The 17,623-nt window shown below is 39.9% G+C and overlaps 2 protein-coding genes across 8 annotated transcripts in view; both read right to left on the reverse strand.

Moving 5' to 3' along the window:
• Nucleotides 1–17,623, reverse strand: part of TENM2 (teneurin transmembrane protein 2) — a 1,394,962-nt gene that overhangs the window by 1,186,130 nt on the left and 191,209 nt on the right. The window lies entirely within an intron of this gene.
• LOC113895060 (COX assembly mitochondrial protein 2 homolog) lies at nt 6,082–6,766 on the reverse strand. Its single transcript, XM_027545741.1, has one exon. The coding sequence runs from the start codon at nt 6,608–6,610 to the stop codon at nt 6,371–6,373; it is 240 nt and encodes a 79-aa protein (XP_027401542.1). The 5' UTR covers nt 6,611–6,766; the 3' UTR covers nt 6,082–6,370.

Raw genomic sequence — 17,623 nt, forward strand, 5'->3', positions numbered from 1 at the left:
TCTTAACAATATTATGAGGCAGAAAGGACAAAGATTTTCATGTCCAGCCTACCTGAACAGACAGATAATGGATAGAACTTTCCAAGGACAGGTTATAAAATTGGCAGAGGTGAAATAAGTGTCAGTGACCAGGAAACCAAATATCAGGGGACTTACTCTCAGCTCCAATATGAAGGCTGAAAAAACAGAGAATCTGATTCAGTCTTTTCTATGTGAAAGTGTGTTTGCATTTGGTGTGTGCATGTTAGAACAAAACTTTGTAAACATAATCTTTCCTGTGGCCATGGAATTAATACTTAACAGTAACAATAATGGAACAGCAATAGCTTTAATTTGCTATTTGAATGACCACTTATAAAATGTTTCACTATTCATTATCTAACTTGAACTTCCTTTCGATATTATGAAACTGGTAGATGATAAAGCAATATTCAGAAATTTTATTCAGGATTTTGCAGGAAGCAAATGGCAGAGAGAGTTAGAAATTCTGGTAGTTCAATTTGTAGCCCAATGATAGCAACAAAAGCTCAAGAACATTTCCAAATTCTCCCAAACTGTTAGAATATATCCCTCCCTTGAACAGTATTTATATATGTCTGGATGTACAACCACTCTTCGTTTTTTAATCACCAGCATGATTATTTGCACATCTTACTTGTCTGACTATCTCCAGTACCGCCACAGTAAAGAAACCACTGTCATGCTCAGCATAACGAATTCAGGTATTGTGTTCACCAAACCTCTGTTTAACTTACTTTAACTTGTCATGTAGGTCTCTTGGAAAGGATAATTAATGCTCATTGGTATCTGTGTCTTTTCTTCTTTGTGATCACTCAGCCAGATTACATTCTCTGCCTCTCTTTAAGTTCATGTCAGAGATCCAGCCAATGGAGCCCAAGTAGAAATGAGGCCCCCAATGCTGAGCAGAACCAATTAAGGAAAATCTCCCATTTATAATCCTCCCTCTTTTTTCTCAGTGACTCACCAAACAGAGAAGACCCCAAAAGATTGGAGCCACAATACAGAAGGGGCCTGGGACCTTGAATGCCACCTGTGATGGGCAGAGTTCATCTCCTCCCATCCCTTCTCTACTTCCTGCTCCCACCAACCTACAATGGACTGTGTGATGTAGGTGAAAAATAAACTCTTATGATGTTAAGCCACTGAAATTTGGAAGTTACTTGTTATAGCTGTTAGCCTACCCAGACTAATATAACTCTTCATTATAAGAAGTTAATATCTACAAAGAACTAATATCTTTAGACTCCAAAAGAGCACACATTGTAAAGAGATTTTAATCAGCTATTTAAAATTACTGATTCTGAGAATGCATTTGGGGGGAAACCCACAATGCTGCCCTTTCAAATAAAAACATAATCATAATTTTTATGATCAATCACAATTACTATCATAGAAATCTTTAGGTCTTGATAGATAAAATTCAATGAAGCACAGACTGTAATATAAGACTGGTATCAGATATCTGGGGCACACTAATAAGCAAAGTATAAATGGACAAATCTAATTTAAGTCAACCCTGCTGAGTCATTCGAGATATCTATCTACCCAAAATGAACATAATCCATTAGCATCAAAATAACAAAATCTCCCCACCCCCCCGTAAATACAGAAGGGTCTAGTTCTGCTCATGACTTTTATCAGCATGACATGTGGCTAATATTCATTTATCAAACAGTATGGGTATTGTTTTGTGCTCAAATAATTATCAGTTAATGAAGCTTTAAAAAAGAGTCTCTCACATCTAGATTGAATTATTCTTTCTATGGTGCTTACCCTCATATTCCTAAATACTGAAAATGTTCCCATAGTAAATGAGGTCAGCTTGTGTAAGCTCAGAAGCAATAGGATATTTTAGCCTTGAAGCATAATAGGAAGAATATTAGAGCACATTCATTCAATTAAAAAATGGAGTAAAATATTCCATATGTGGCTACATGCCTTTAACATCTCTAGTAAAGATACATCATAGAAATACATATGATCTCTAAGCAACTTTTATAATAAAATTTGAAGTCCCAACAATTCCATTTGATGGAAGAGAAAAAAAATTCAGAGTCTGAGAGCTGAAGTGTCTCACCTGGAGCCACACAGGAATCTACCCCTGGATGGAGAAAGACATCTTCCAGATCTCATTTTGGTGGCTGCTGGTTCCCTGCCTTTTTATTCCCATCCTGACCCTTTCACTACTGAGATGAGAGAGGTTCTTATCTTAAGCTGGAATATTTGCCAGGTAGTATGCATAGTCTTCTAGAGCTTCTCAGGTAGTGCGGTAGTAAAGAATTCACCTGCCAATGCAAGAGACATGGGTTCGATTCCTGGGTTGAGAAGATTCTCTGGAGTAGGAAATGGCAACCCACTCCAGCATTCGTGCCTGGGAAATCCCATGGACAGAGGAGCTTGGCAGGCTACAGAGTTGGACACAACTGAGCATGTATGCATGACTAGTTTTCTAATTTGGAAAAAAAGGTTTACTTTCTCTAGCACTTTCAATGCAATCACACTAGTACCCTAAACAAAGGGCCCTGGATGCACAATTGCAGAGAGTGCCTGGAAGTTCTCAGTAGGTGGAAGGCTAGGATATGAGCATCCATTTACAGAGGATTTGGGTACCATACCACTGTCTCAGCTTTCTTTCCCTCCAGGTCTCCAGAGGACTTGACTATGGAGGCTGTGTCTACTGAAACCTTCAACACAGCTTTGTTTTGTTTTCTTATAGATACAGTAAAATAATCCAGAGACAAAAGATTTGCTGGGAGGCAACAGTGATGGGAATGAATGAAACAGCCAAATCTTCCCTGTGATGCTGGAGTTGGAGATATCATCAGGAGCATAGCCTGTGGTTACCATAATCAGAAATCCCCATGAAAAAGCTGATTTAAAAGAACTTCCAAGTTGCTGGTGAAAGTGCCAAAACCCAATACAGTGGCATGTAACAGACGGAAAAGAAAAAGTCCAGAAAGTTCACAAATGACTGATCTTTTTTTCCTCCATTTTATGATCCTCAAGATTTCTCTTTCCAGAATTTCTTTTTCTTTTTTTTTAAGTCATGCACAGATCCAGTAACCTTTCACTGCAACTAAGAGGTGAATGTATTCACATTGACAAGGGCAACAGGAAAGTTTAATTTGGTTAGTTTAGTCACTCAGTCATGTCCTGTCCAACTCTTTGTGACCCCATGGACTGAAGCACACCAGCCTTCCCTGCTAAGTCACTTCAGTCGTGTCTGACTCTGTGCGAACCCACAAACGGCAGCCCACCAGGCTCCCCCGTCCCTGGGATCCTCCAGGCAAGAACACTGGAGTGGGCTGCCATTTCCTTCTCCAATGAATGAAAGTGAAGTTATTCAGTCGTGTCTGACTCCTAGCGAGCCCATGGACTGCAACCTACCAAGCTCCTCTGTCCATGGGATTTGTCAGAGTACTGGAGTGGGTTGCTATTGCCTTCTCTATCACCAACTCCCTGCCTGCTCAAACTCATGTCCATCTAGTTGGTGATACCATCCAACTATCTCATCCTCTGTCATCCCCTTCTCCTCTCACCTTCAATCTTTCCCAGCATCAGGGTCTTTTCCAATGAGTCAGTTCTTCACATCAGGTGGCCAAAATACTGGAGTTTCAGCTTCAGCACCAGTCCTTCCAATGAATATTCAGGGCTGATTTCCTTTAGGATTGACTGGTTAGATCTCCTTGCAGTCCAAGGGACTCTCAAGAGTCTTCTCCAACACCACAGTTCAAAAGCATCAATTCTTCGGCACTCAGCTTTCTTTACAGTCCAACTCTCACATCCATATATAACTACTCGAAAAACCATAGCTTTGACTAGACAGACCTTTGTTGGCAAAGTGATGTCTCTGCTTTTTAATATGCTATTTAGGTTGGTCATAGCTTTTCTTCCAAGGAGCAAGCATCTTTTAATTTCATGGCTGCAGTCACCATCTGCAGTGATTTTGGAGCCCCCCCAAAAAAAGTATCTCACTGTTCCTATGGTTTCCCCATCTATTCGCCATGAGGTGATGGGACCGGATGCCCTGATCTTCGTTTTCTGAATGTTGAGCTTTAAGCCAACTTTTTCACTTTCCTCTTTCACTTTCATCAAGAGGTTCTTTAGATCTTCTTTGCTTTCTGCCATAAGGGTGGTGTCATCTGCATATCTGAGGTTATTGATATTTCTCCCAGCAATCTTGATTCCAGCTTGTGCTTCATTCAGTCCAGCATTTCTCATGATGTATTCTGCATAGAAGTTAAACAAGCAGGGTGACAATACACAGCCTTGATGTACTCCTTTCCCAATTTGGAACCAGTCTCTTGTTCCAGGTTCAGTTCTAACTGTTGCTTCTTGACTTGCATACAGATTTCTCAGGAGGCAGCTCAGGTGGTCTGGTATTCCCAATTCTTGAAGAATTATCCACAGTTTATTGTGATCCACACAGTCAGAGGCTTTGGCATATCAGTAAAGCAGAAGTAGATGTTTTTATGGAATTCTCTTGCTTTTTCGATAATCCATTGGATGTTGGCATGATCTCTGGTTCCTCTGGCTTTTCTAAGTCCAGCTTGAACATCTGGAATTTCACAGTTCATATACTGGTTAAGACTGGCTTGGAGAATTTTGAGCATTATTTGCTAGCCTGTGAGATGAGTGCAATTGTGCGGTAGTTTGAACATTCTTTGGCATTGCCGGTTCTTTGGGATGGGAATGAAAACTGACCTTTTCCAGTCCTGTGACCACTGCTGAGTTTTCCAAATTTGCTGGCATATTGAGTGTAGGACTTTCACAGCATCATCTTTTAGGATTTGAAATAGCTCAACTGGAATTCCATCACCTCCACTAGCTTTGTTCATAGTGATACTTCCAAAGGCCCACTTGACTTCGCACTCCAGGATGTCTGGCTCTAGGTGAGTGATCATAGCATCGTGGTTATCTGGGTCATGAAGATCTTTTTTTGTATTGTTCTTCTTTGTATTCTTGCCCAACTCTTCTTAATATCTTTAGCTTCTGTTAGGTCCATACCATTTCTGTTCTTTATTGTGCCCATCTTTGCATGAAATGTTCCCTTGCTTTGGTATCTCTAATTTTCTTGAAGAGATCTCTAGTCTTTCCCATTCTGTTGTTGTCCTCTGTTTCTTTGCATTGATTGCTGAGGAAGGCTTTCTTATCTCCCTTTGCTATTTTTTGGAACTCTGCATTCAAATGGGTATATCTTTCCTTTTCTCCTTGCTTTTAGCTTCTCTTCTTTGCTCAGCTAACCACTGATTAAACGGTTACTATATTTTGCAAATCAAATGAGCATGCCTCTTCCTTGAAGCTCCCCACTAATGCGTATTCCAAGACAAGTCAAGAGCTTCCTATCACATTGCACCTAATTCAATTAACATACACACTCAGCCAGCAATAGATAACAATGCTTTAGTTATTTTAAAAATCACATCTGTCAACAGACTGTAATACAGCATTGGCAAGATACAGCTGAAACTTGTATTCTCCTCACATAATTTCAACCCTCTTCTGAAATGCACTTTGCTTTCTTTATGATAGAACTGGTCATGAGTGTCAGACTTTTGGAAATCAACTTATTTTTTTTTCCTTTCAATTACAAAAAAAAAAAGAAAATTATTTGCTTTGTTCTTTGGCTTGGGGTTCCCTACTCCAGTCCCAGAGAAATATTTCTCATACAGAAGTAAATGGGCTTTGAAGAGGTAGGAAAAACTCTATTTAAAATTCCAAATAGTGCTTTGGCTCATCCAACCAGCTCTTGCAAGATTGACCATATGTGAAATTTGAATGTAGATTACAGTGTTTCAATTTAACAAGATTAAGGTGTGATTACATTTGTTATTTTGTAATTTCATAGTTTCTCCATTAAGGGAAGTCAGCATTTAAGATCAGTCACGTTTAATAGCATGCTGAAGTGGGGGAAGAATGCTTATCAGTTTAAGTTCCCAGCCACGTCACTTTCTTTAGTTTGTATTTTCTAATCAGTTATTTCTTTAAATACATCTCTCATATCTTCTTTACAATAATCCAAATTACACACCAGTTTACTTTCTTTTTTTTTTTTTTTTAATCAGAATCAATAGTTTTATTGAAGGTTAAGGTACTCAAATGTTAACAGGTCATAGGCAAAGGGAAGAAACAGAAGTCTCAGATGCGTTAGTAGAGGAGGGAGGGTACAAACAGCTCTGCCTAACAAACATTCCAGATCCAGGGTTTCCATACTTCTCCAAGGCTTGATTTCTCATGGGTCACTTTCCATGCAAAAGATTTTAGAGACCAAATGCAACAGGATTCCTTCAGTTACCAACCAAGAGTCTTTGGGTCTTCTCTCAGGCAAGGCATCCAGTGAAAATAAGATCTAGTTTTCAGATTCCTCTGGAGGATTAAAAAGTCTCTTTCGCATTGCGTTGCCAAGCTCCCTGCTCTTGTTCCTCTTTTCCATGTACTCATTCTTCAAGCATTTTCTCATCTCCCGATCAAGATCATTGCAATGACCAAAAAATTTCAGAATGCTGTGATTTTTGTGACATTCCTTAAGCAAGTTAATCAAGACGTTGCATTCTTCAGTGTGCAAGTGTGGAGATAAGTCAGGATGCATTTTTAGGAGGAGATGGAACACAGCAGAGCAACCCGACTCGCGGCCACACCCGGAAAGCGGAAGCGGTATTCCCCGGCGAAGACGCTGCGCCTGCAAATGCGCGGTCTGGGCGCCGGAGCCGGGCCAGCTCCGGGTGGCGAAGGCAGGGCGCCCTCCACGGCTGACACCGCTTGGCCGGCCCCCAGTTTACTTTCTTTCATTTCTATTTTTGCTTTCTTAAGCTAAATCTCCCCAATATTTTTAGCAGGAAATAGGACAGAAAGCATAAAACTTAAATATGTACAAATATACACGTGTGTACACATATACATGAATACTAAGACAATTCACCGATAGAAATCTCTGCTTACTCACTTCCTAAGAGAAGCAGGGTGTCATGGAGTCATTCACACCCTGGCTCCTGCTGAATGCTGGTGTCCCACAAGATATGAGTTTAACGGAAAGAAGTAAATCATGGTCAAACACTAATAAGAATGCTGCATACTGTAACAGTTTCTTAGAGAGTCACAGTGCATATCTGCATATTAAAGTCTCTCACATGTCCCATACGAAGGATGTTCAATTTTCTTTCAATAATTGTATAATATCCATGATTTATTTGATCAAGATTTTTAAAAAATTCTTGGAACATCTACTAAGATATATCAGGACACTACTGTCCAAGGAACACAGTTTAGAAAAGTCAATTAGGGTTGAAAATGCATGGGTTTTATGATGTATTTTTAAATTTCTAGCTTTGATACTTGCTAGCTGTGTGACTTTGGAGAAGTTTCTTCATGTCTCTGAGCCTCCTTTCAAGTTTGCATTCCAACCAATATTTATTGAGCGTCTGTGGTGTTCCAGGCCCTGGGATAACTAGACACAGAAAACAAAACAGACATACCCCACACTCAGGGTCAGATGGAAGACAGACAATAAACAAATACATGTATAGTTAGAGTGTTGGTAAGTGCCGGAAAGGAAAAAGAGTAAGTGAAGGAGATAATTACTACAGGGAAAAGCTAATGTAGATGGAATGGGCAGGCAAGTTCTCCTGAGGAAGTAACAATTAAGTTGAGGTCTGAATAAGATGTAAGATCAAGCTAAACAAAATGTGCCAGTAAAATATTCCAGAAAGAGGAAAAGGCAAATAAAAAGGTCCCCAAACCAATTTAAACATGGCTAAGCTATAGCCTCCTGCAATGTACTGGATGAGTTTGATAGACCTAAGCAGTAGCTTCAATATGGCTGGAGCTCAGTGATTGGGAGTGGGCAGGGGGGATGATCCAAAACAAGACAACATGCAAGGGGGTCAATCCTTGGCTCTGTTGACCAACACTTCCAAGAAGGAGTCTGGGCTTCCTTCTAAGTGCAAAGGATGCTAGAGTGGCATTACCAGACTTAAGTTTTCTAAAAAGATCATACACAGGAACTAGATCAGTTAGAAGGTTATTTCTTGGTGAGAAAAAATTTCAGATTCTTCACCTGCAAAATTAAGGTGTTAACTCTTCACTGATATTGTAGAAAATATTTAAAACCTGCACAAGAGTGTGGCACCGAGAAGGTGCCAAAATAGCACTTCCTGCTTTCCTTTCTTTCCTGAGACATGGCACCTGCCCATCAAGAGAATGCCGTCAGTCTGCACTGGCCTTCTCCCTCCCAATCTTGTACATTTCATCCAGCTTTCTGAATTATAACCTCTTGAGACTTTTTGTATCTCAAATGGGTCACACCATGAGTATTTGCAGAGAGAAAGCCTTCCCTTGTCTATCTTCCCTCTGCAGAAATAGATGGACAGAGCAGCACCAACCTTTCGTATAATTCAGAATTCCATCACTGGGCACAGTGTCACCGTGGCAATACTTGGGTTCAGATGGGCTTGACTATCCGAGTAGAACTGCAAGATGGGTAGCAGAAAGACCAGAAATTCACTGAACACTTACAAAGCACCTTCTAGAAATTTCTGATGCTGGCTATTTGGATAGTTTGCCTTTTATAAAGTCAGAATCCTTGCTTTAAAAACAAATAAATGGCCATTTATTGCAAGGGCAGTTAAAGGATGCAAGGGGAAATTGTGGACTAAAATGGACTTAAAAATAGTCCCCCAAAATGACATCTATGAATATTTACATCCCTGGTGATAAGTAAACATTAAAAAGTGATAATATAAAATTAGATCAGATTTTGAGCGATGGCAGGGGTTTATGATGAATGTGACATGCACAGGACTTATGGGTAGGGGTGACATGCACTGACAAAGTTCTATGTCTTGGCTTGAGTGGTAGTTACAATGATCAGTTCAGTTCAGTTGCTCAGTCATGTCTGACTCTTTGTGACCCCATGGACTACAGCACACCTGGCTTCCCTGTGCATCACCAACTCCCAGACCTTGCTCAAACTCATGTCCATCAAGTTGGTGATGCCATTCAACCATCTCATCCTCTGTCGTCCCCTTCTCCTCCCGCCTTCAATCTTTCCCAGCATCAGGGTCTTTGCCAATGAGTCAGTTCTTCACATCAGGTGGCCAAAGTATTGGAGTTACGATGATACTGCCTTATAGTAACTTCCTAAGTTCTATATTTGTTTCATTCCATCTGTGTCTGTGTTTTATTTTAGAATAAAATGATTAACACATGAGGAAGAAATTAAGAGCAAATAAGTAATACATTTTACATATCTGTTATTTCAGTAAAGCAATGGCACGAATTTCAAAGTCAAAAAAGACTTGAACAAAATGACTTTGATTTGTCCTGTGATAGGGAAAAAAATAGAAAATGAGAATAATGATAATGTGGTGTTTTTCTGCTGAATTTTCTCTCCTTTCTGATTATATCAGTACATCATAAATGACTAATTAAACTGTTATTTCATTACAGAGTTCAATTAATTTATATGTCACTTAGCAGCCCCCATATCTTGATATTGTAAGACAAAGCTATTAATTAAATGAGCAACAGGAAGGTATTCCTGTTGATAAAACTTTTAGTTAGGTTTATAAAAATCTTACCTTCCAAACCAATTGGACAATTAATTTTATAATCCTTTTCTTAATTTCTAAGTATTAATTCTATAATACAGATGATGGGCTTTAATATGATAATAAGTAATTAACAATTACAGCCCTTTGTGGTCATATAAATATATAAATATCTCCCTCCCTAAATTGCTTTTTTCCAAACCAGACATCAGAAGGCAAAATACAAGTCTAAAAGTCCTTACTGACTGCAAAAGATCACTCACCTGTGGATTTTTTCCACATTCCTTTATTATCTTTGGTTATTTATGTATAAACTATTTTCATACCTTCATTATTTAAAAATTTGGTAGTAGTTGGGATGTTTCATATTTTAGTACTCTATGAAAAATATAAATCATTACCTGGTAAGTAGGAAAGGAGTTCATTCTAAATGAAGGGCTTTTCCAGCCTAAATGCCCATCGACAGAGGAACAGATAGAGAAGATATGGTACATATATACAATGAAGTATTACTCAGCCATAAAAAAGAGGGAGATTGTGCCATTTGCAGAGACACAGACGGACCTAGAGACTGTCATACAGAGTGACAGAATGAGAAAAACAAATATTATATATTAACACATATATGTGGAATCTTGAAAAATGGTACAGATGAACTTTTCTGCAAAGCAGAAAGAGAGACACGATGTAGAGAACAAATGTGTGGATACCAAGGAGGGAAGTGGAGGGATGGTATGGATCGGGACGCTGGGATTAATATATATACACTACTATGTATAAAGCAGATAACTAATGAGAATCTACTGTCCAGCACAGGGACCTCTACTCAATGCTCTGTGGTGACCTAAGTGGCAAGGAAAACCAAAAAAGAGGGGATATGTACATGTACAGCTGATTCACTTTGCTGTACAGTAGAAACTAACAGCCTTATGATCCAGCAATCCCACTGCTGGGCATACACACTGAGGAAACCAGAAGGGAAAGAGACATGTGTACCCCAATGTTCACTGCAGCACTGTTTATAATAGCCAGGACATGGAAGCAACCTAGATGTCCATCAGCAGATGAATGGATAAGAAAGAAGTGGTACATATACACAATGGAGTATTACTCAGGCATTAAAAAGAATACATTTGAATCAGTTCTAATGAGGTGGATGAAACTGGAGCCTATTATACAGAGTGAAGTAAGCCAGAAGGAAAAACATAAATACAGTATACTAACGCATATATATGGAATTTAGAAAGATGGTAACAATAACCCTGTGTACGAGACAGCAAAAGAGACACTGTTATATAGAACAGTCTTATGGACTCTGTGGGAGAGGGAGAGGGTGGGAAGATTTGGGAGAATAACATTGAAACATGTAAAATATCATGTAAGAAACGAGTTGCCAGTCCAGGTTCGATGCACGATACTGGATGCTTGGGGCTAGTGCACTGGGACGACCCAGAGGGATGGTATGGGGAGGGAGGAGGGAGGAGGGTTCAGGATGGGGAACACATGTATACCTGTGGCGGATTCATTTTGATATTTAGCAAAACTAATACAATTATGTAAAGTTTAAAAATAAAATAAAGTTAAAAAAAAAAAAGAAAGAAACTAACAGGACATTGTAAAGCAACTATACTCCAGTAAAAAATAAATAAAATATACGAGGTACTTTTCAATTAAAAAAAACACCCCTCATTCCACTTTTATTTACTCTATCTTGAAATCATGTGGTAGCTTTTTGTCTTCAAGGGAAGAGAGGCCTTTTGAAACCTATATACTGGAGAACAATAGCAGGATGGAAGTCTTTCTTTGTATAAAGTAAATGGAAGCACAGACGTGACTATATAAGATATTTTCTCCACTATAACAGATTGCCAACTTATTACAGCATTATCAATGGTATGTGAGCCTACAAAATTGCTGTATTAACTCAGGATGCTGGGATATTACGAGTCACACCTGCATGAAAACAAATAGCAATTTAGTTCATTTAAAAAATGTGGGTTTCAAAAGTTGGTCATATCATAGCTGCTGCTGCTAAGTCGCGTCAGTCGTGTCTGACTCTGTGAGACCCCATAGACGGCAGCCCACCAGGCTCCCCCGTCCCTGGGATTCTCCAGGCAAGAACACTGGAGTGGGTTGCCATTTCCTTCTCCAATGCATGAAAGTGAAAAGTGAAAGTGAAGTCACTCAGTCGTGTCTGACTATTAGTGGACACAACTGAGCGTCGTGTAGCCTACCTGGCTCCTGTAGCCTACCAGGCTCCTCCGTCCATGGGGTTTCCCAGGCAAGAGTACTGGAGTGGGGTGCCATTGCCTTCTCCGAATACCATAGCATTCACATATAAACCACAGGTCACCATATTTTACCATTTCCTCAACTTTCCCTTCAGTTTTAAACACTCTTAAAATACAACCAACATGCGACTTAAATATGACAGAGACAGCAACAGGTGCAAAGTCTAGCCATTTGGACTCAAAATTCTCATAGTCCAGGCAATTTTTTCAACTATCATTTTATTCTAGGTAAGGGCTTGCTAAGACCAGGTGCATAACCAGGAAAGCTGTTTTTGCTCTCTCTGAGATTCTCAGCAGGTGAGAGCAACGTGGCTGGAACTGCTTATTTCCATGTCAGGACCCACAATGCTTTTCGTGCCATCCGCCCTTCCCAGCAGTGGGGGGCCCAACTTCTGGTGATGAAATAAATGAAAGGTTCACATGAGAAGAGCTGCTTTCTGAGTTGTAGTTCAAAAGCAGCTTGATGTAGGGGCTGGGAGTGGTGGGAGGAATTGGGAGATTGGGGTTGACATATATACACTACTGATTCTATATATAAAACAGATAACTAATGAGAACCTACTGTGTAGCAGAGGGAACACTACTCAGGGCTCTGCAGTGACCTAAATGGGGAGGAAATCCAAAAAACAGGGGATATATGTAAACATGGGGCTTCTGTGGTGGCTCAATGGTAAAGAACCTGCCTGCCAATGCAGGAGATGCAGGTTCGATCCCTGGGTCCAGAAGATCCCCTGGAGAAGGAAATGGCAACCCACTTCAGTATTCTTATCTGGGAGATCCCACTAAGAAGCCTGTCTGGTGGGCTACAGTCTGTGGGGTCCTCAAAGTGTAGGACACCACTCAGTGATTAAATAGCAACAACATATGTAAACATATAGCTAGTTCACTTTCATGTACAGCAGAAACTAACACAACATTGCAAAGTAACGATATTGCAGTAAAAATTCATTTTAATAAAAGAGTTTGATATTAGGAGAAGCAAAATCCAACTCTTCGTGAACTCATGAACTGTAGCCCGCCAGGCTCCTCTGTCCATGGGATTTCTCCAGGCATGAATACTAGAGTAGACAGCCATTCCCTTCTACAGAAGATCTCCCTGACCCAGGCATTGAACCTGAGTCTCCTGCATTGCAGGTAGATTCTTTACCATCTGAGCTACCAGGAAAGTACAAGAGGAGCAGGGACAAATGAAAATCAAGAAAACATTCAGTTTTCAAAGAATGACTTCATGGATTAATTTCTATTATACTAACTAAAAAAAAAAAAAAAAACACTGTAAACATTATAGATAGGAAGGAAGGAATAAAGAAAAAGTTTGCTTCTTATGTGGTGAAGATGGTAACACTATGCTATTTGGAAAGCCTGAATGTAATTCAGTATTTGTAAGGGCCTAAAGGAGAAGAACAAAACAGCCATCCCCATACGTCATTTCTGTAATGGCCAGGCCATTAAAGAACCAAGCCTGAAGCCTACCTTGAATGTAGGAACAATATTTGTGCACGCTACCAAAGTTGCGTAAAGCAGGGGCCATCAATAAATCATTTCATTTGAGAAATCTCAGGTATGTCCAAAACACATGCACATTTTCCTCTGCAGGCACCTCCTTCAGAAATTTATAAATAGATTGTCAGCAAAGTAATAAAGGCACTTGTTATTTTTATTCCTTAGCAACTAGACAAAACGCACTTGTCCCGTCACTTCATTTGCCCACTAACAAGACATCTGAAAGTCATAAAATTAAAGTGCTTTGCTTTAGCTATACCCAGACAACTCAAGAGTGACAACAGAAGCAGTTAGTAAATTATGGGGCCCAGGGAATCATTTAGAGGAAAGGTAAGAGCCTAAGCCAACACGTTCAGGGATGCTGAGACATCATGTCATTTTCCACGCATGCTGCATGACCACACACGTGCAGCAAACTCCCTGTCAGTTTCCCTGGGATTCCTGCTTTTTTGCTTGAGTGACTGTGCTGCTGCTGCTGCTGCTAAGTCACTTCAGTCGTGTCCGACTCTGTGAGACCCCATGGACTGCAGCCCACCAGGCTCCTCCATCCCTGGGATTCTCCAGGCAAGAATTCTGGAGTGGGTTGCCATTTCCTCCTCCAATGCATGAAAGTGAAAAGTGAAAGTGAAGCCGCTCAGTCATGTCCGACTTGTAGCGACCCCATGGACTGCAGCCACCAGGCTCCTCCATCCATGAGATTTTCGTGGGGTGCCATTGCCTTCTCCGTGAGTGAGTGTGCTTACACACAAATGAATGGCAGAGACAGAAATACAGGGATGTCCTTAAGTTGGCTTGATCTGATTTTATTTTTTTTGGAAGTCATTCTCACATGTCAGTACTTAATTGGGGAATCCTCATGGTGTGTAAACTATCTCAGCCCTGTGGCATCACTGGGAAAGAACTATATTAGGCCTCCGGGTCCAGTCCCAGATTTAGAGCAGCAATTCCCAAATCTGAAAGATGCTCTAAAGATTTCCTTCAAGAAAGGGTTCACGGAAAGTCTGAAAACTGCCACCTCCCCTTTTTGAATGATCTTCATGCACATTACCACATGAAAAGTTCTGAGAATTCTCAGGAGCTTGATTCTTTAATCTATACTCTCAGTATTATTTGACCATAGAATTGGGTGGGGAAGGGGATTCTTAATATCTTTTGGACATAGTATCTCACAAAACATAGTTTGGAAAATTTTGCTCAGTAAAGAATAATAGTACTATCAATTATATGTACTAAAAATACATACTATATTATTATATATTATTACATGTCACAACAGGGCAGATCCCTGAATAAGTGAATTTTTGTTTGTCTGTTTTGTTTCATAGCTTATACTGGTTCTCTTGACAGCAAAATCTATGTACATTCTAGTGAATACTTAATGTGGATCCACAAAATGGACCCCATCACACAACTGATTATGTCTTTACCACTTCAACAGCAATATCAGAGAAGATATATAATAAAAACTTGACTATCAAGGTGGTTATGATATAATTAGGCATTATAATCTTTATGAAAGATTATAAGATAATATGTATGACTTTTACACTTTCATGGGGCAGAGTTGAAATATTTAATAAATGTAGATTGTACGTATTCAGCACTTTTTATGTGGTCCACACTCTTACATTTACTTTAAATGTAATAATTCATTTGTACCTACAGGCAAATAGGCAAATAAGGTTCTAATTTCTTCCAGTTTTTCAAACAAGGCCATTACGGAACTGAGAAGTTAAGCAACTTGTACAAGGTCACACAGCTAGTAGTAAATAACAACAGTGGAAAAAAGATAACACAGAAGTCGTGTGAACATCATGACAGATCAATTGACAGTGAATATGAATGCTTTGGGCTTCCCAAGTGGCGCTAGAGGTAAAGATCCCTCCTGCCAATGCAGGAGACATAAGAGATGCAGGTTCAATTCCTGAGTCAGGAAGATTCCCTGGAGGAGGGAATGGCAACCCACTGCAGTATTCTTGCCTGAAGAATCCCATGGACAGAGGAGTCTGCTGGCTACTGTCTCTAGGGTTGCAAGGGTCAGACAGGACTGAAGCGACTTAGCACATACCCACAAGAATGCTTTACTCTGATAAGCCAAAGACAGAATCAGAAGATATTTTTTCACAGAAAAATAAGAGATTTTTAAACTACAATACAGAATTTTCCTTATAATTAAAATGCCTACAAATTCAAATGTATAATCAAGTTTACACTAGTTTGTGGTTTAAGTTTTACACACATTTCCTACATTCACAAGCCCAGATTCATACCAAATTAGCACAACACCAGGTAATGGGGCTTCCCTGGTGGGCTCAGATTGTAAAGAGTCTGCCTACAATGCAGGAGACCCAGATTCGAATCCTGTGCTGGGAAAGCCCCCTGGAGAAGCGAATGGCAGCCCGCTCCAGTATTCTTGCCTGGAAAATCCCATGGACAGAGAAGCCTGGTGGGCTACAGTCTATGTGGTCGCAAAAAGTAGAACCCGACTAAGCGACTAACACAGACACACACAGGCAGTGGAGAGGTATCATCAGTTCTATAGTTACCTGTGTGGTGCGTGACCTGCCAATACACTACACAAGTATAAGTATTTTCAGCCCACGGAAAATATGGCAGGTTTTTAAAAACATGTTCCAAACAAAATCTGTCATTGGTTCAATCACTTTAATAAGGGTCATTTTCACATACAAAACAAACACCCTATTCTTCAACACCTGAACACAAGAACAGATCCATCTGTCATCTTTATCATTTGGCTTCAGATCAATTGATTATTGACAGGCTATGTCTGCTCTGGACAGTATCAACAGAAATATTCATCTCTAGTAGGAAACCAGTGCTCAGGCTTCTTTTCTGCACAGAGACCTTGTCCTTGTATTTCACCAAGCTGAAAGCAGCTCCTATTGATTTCAGGTTGGACTGCATTTGTTACAGTTTCTACAGCAGTGGCAGAAACTCTATTTGGTGATATTATTAATGTAAAGGTGAAAGCATAGATTTGAAAAGATGACTATTAGAAATGCTATGAATTTCAGGCAAATCTGATAATTGTGACATGTTTTTTTGTTTGTTTGTTTTGCTAGACAGTTTTACAAATTGGGTAAGGGGATTAAGCATTGATTTAATTATCTAATAAACATCTAACAAATACCAAAAAGAAAATATTTATAACTTCATTCTTAAAGTCAAACTGATCCAAATTTTGTCATGTTAAATGAATACAATGACATCATAATTAAAATCAATATACACATGTGTGTCCATACATATGTATATAGGTTCATTTACTGTAATGTCCAGAAGAGTCAAAACAATTATAAACTCAATGTAGTCCAAATCACTAAACACTGCTAAGACAAGACAAGCCACTCTGTTTACTACCACACATTATTTGCCTAATGGACTTTTACAGACGTATCTAGAAATGTCCAGCGGGGCTTCCCAGGTGGCACCATGGTAAAACCCGCCTACCAAAGCAGTAAACACAGGAGACCTGAATTCTATCCCCAAGTCGGGAAAATCCCCTGGAAAAGGAATGGCAGCCCACTCCAGTTTTCTTGCCTGGAAAATTCCATGGACAGAGAAGCCTGGTGGGCTACAGTCCATGGGGTTGCAAAGAGTCACACACGGATGTGCCTGAGGGACTGAGCACACGTGCTAGAAATGCCTAACACGCATATTCTCACCATGGGCTGTTTTTGAGACGCTCCCTTTCAGCTGAACACTATTTAACAGCTACAAATTGGAGACCTATATTAAGACTTTATCCATTTTAAACCTATGAGCCTGACAGTTGATTTAATTCCCAATTTGAGAGTCAAGACACCTCTCTGCTACTATCTTTCACATTGCCTGCATCTCAGTCATGTCTGACTGTTTGCAACCCCATGGTATGAGCCTACTAGGCTCATGTCCATGTCCATGGAATTTTCCAGGCAGAAATACTGGAGTGGGTTGCCATTTACTACCCAGGGGATCTTCTGGACCCAGGGATGCACCTTGTATCGCTTGCACTGACAGACGGGTTCTTCACCACTGTGCCACCTGGGAAGTGCAGCTTTCATGTCACTGTTACACAAAGGTTTCCATGCAACAAATTTCTGTACAAATTCCTGAGCAGATCTTAACTATGTGTTTATGTGTACCTAAAATGACTGCTATAATGATATTCGAAGTTCAGTGATGCTGTCAGCTAAGCCACTACTTCTTCAGGTTCTCAAAGTGAATAAACTTCAAAATGAAATTTCTTCCCTGCTCCATGTA

This window comes from Bos indicus x Bos taurus, chromosome 7 (assembly GCF_003369695.1).
Source record: "Bos indicus x Bos taurus breed Angus x Brahman F1 hybrid chromosome 7, Bos_hybrid_MaternalHap_v2.0, whole genome shotgun sequence".
Classification (NCBI taxonomy): Eukaryota; Metazoa; Chordata; class Mammalia; order Artiodactyla; family Bovidae; genus Bos; species Bos indicus x Bos taurus.

Excerpts from the sequence above, each read along its gene's own strand:
- LOC113895060 (XM_027545741.1), bottom strand. The coding sequence starts at position 6,610 with ATGCATCCTGACTTATCTCCACACTTGCACACTGAAGAATGCAACGTC.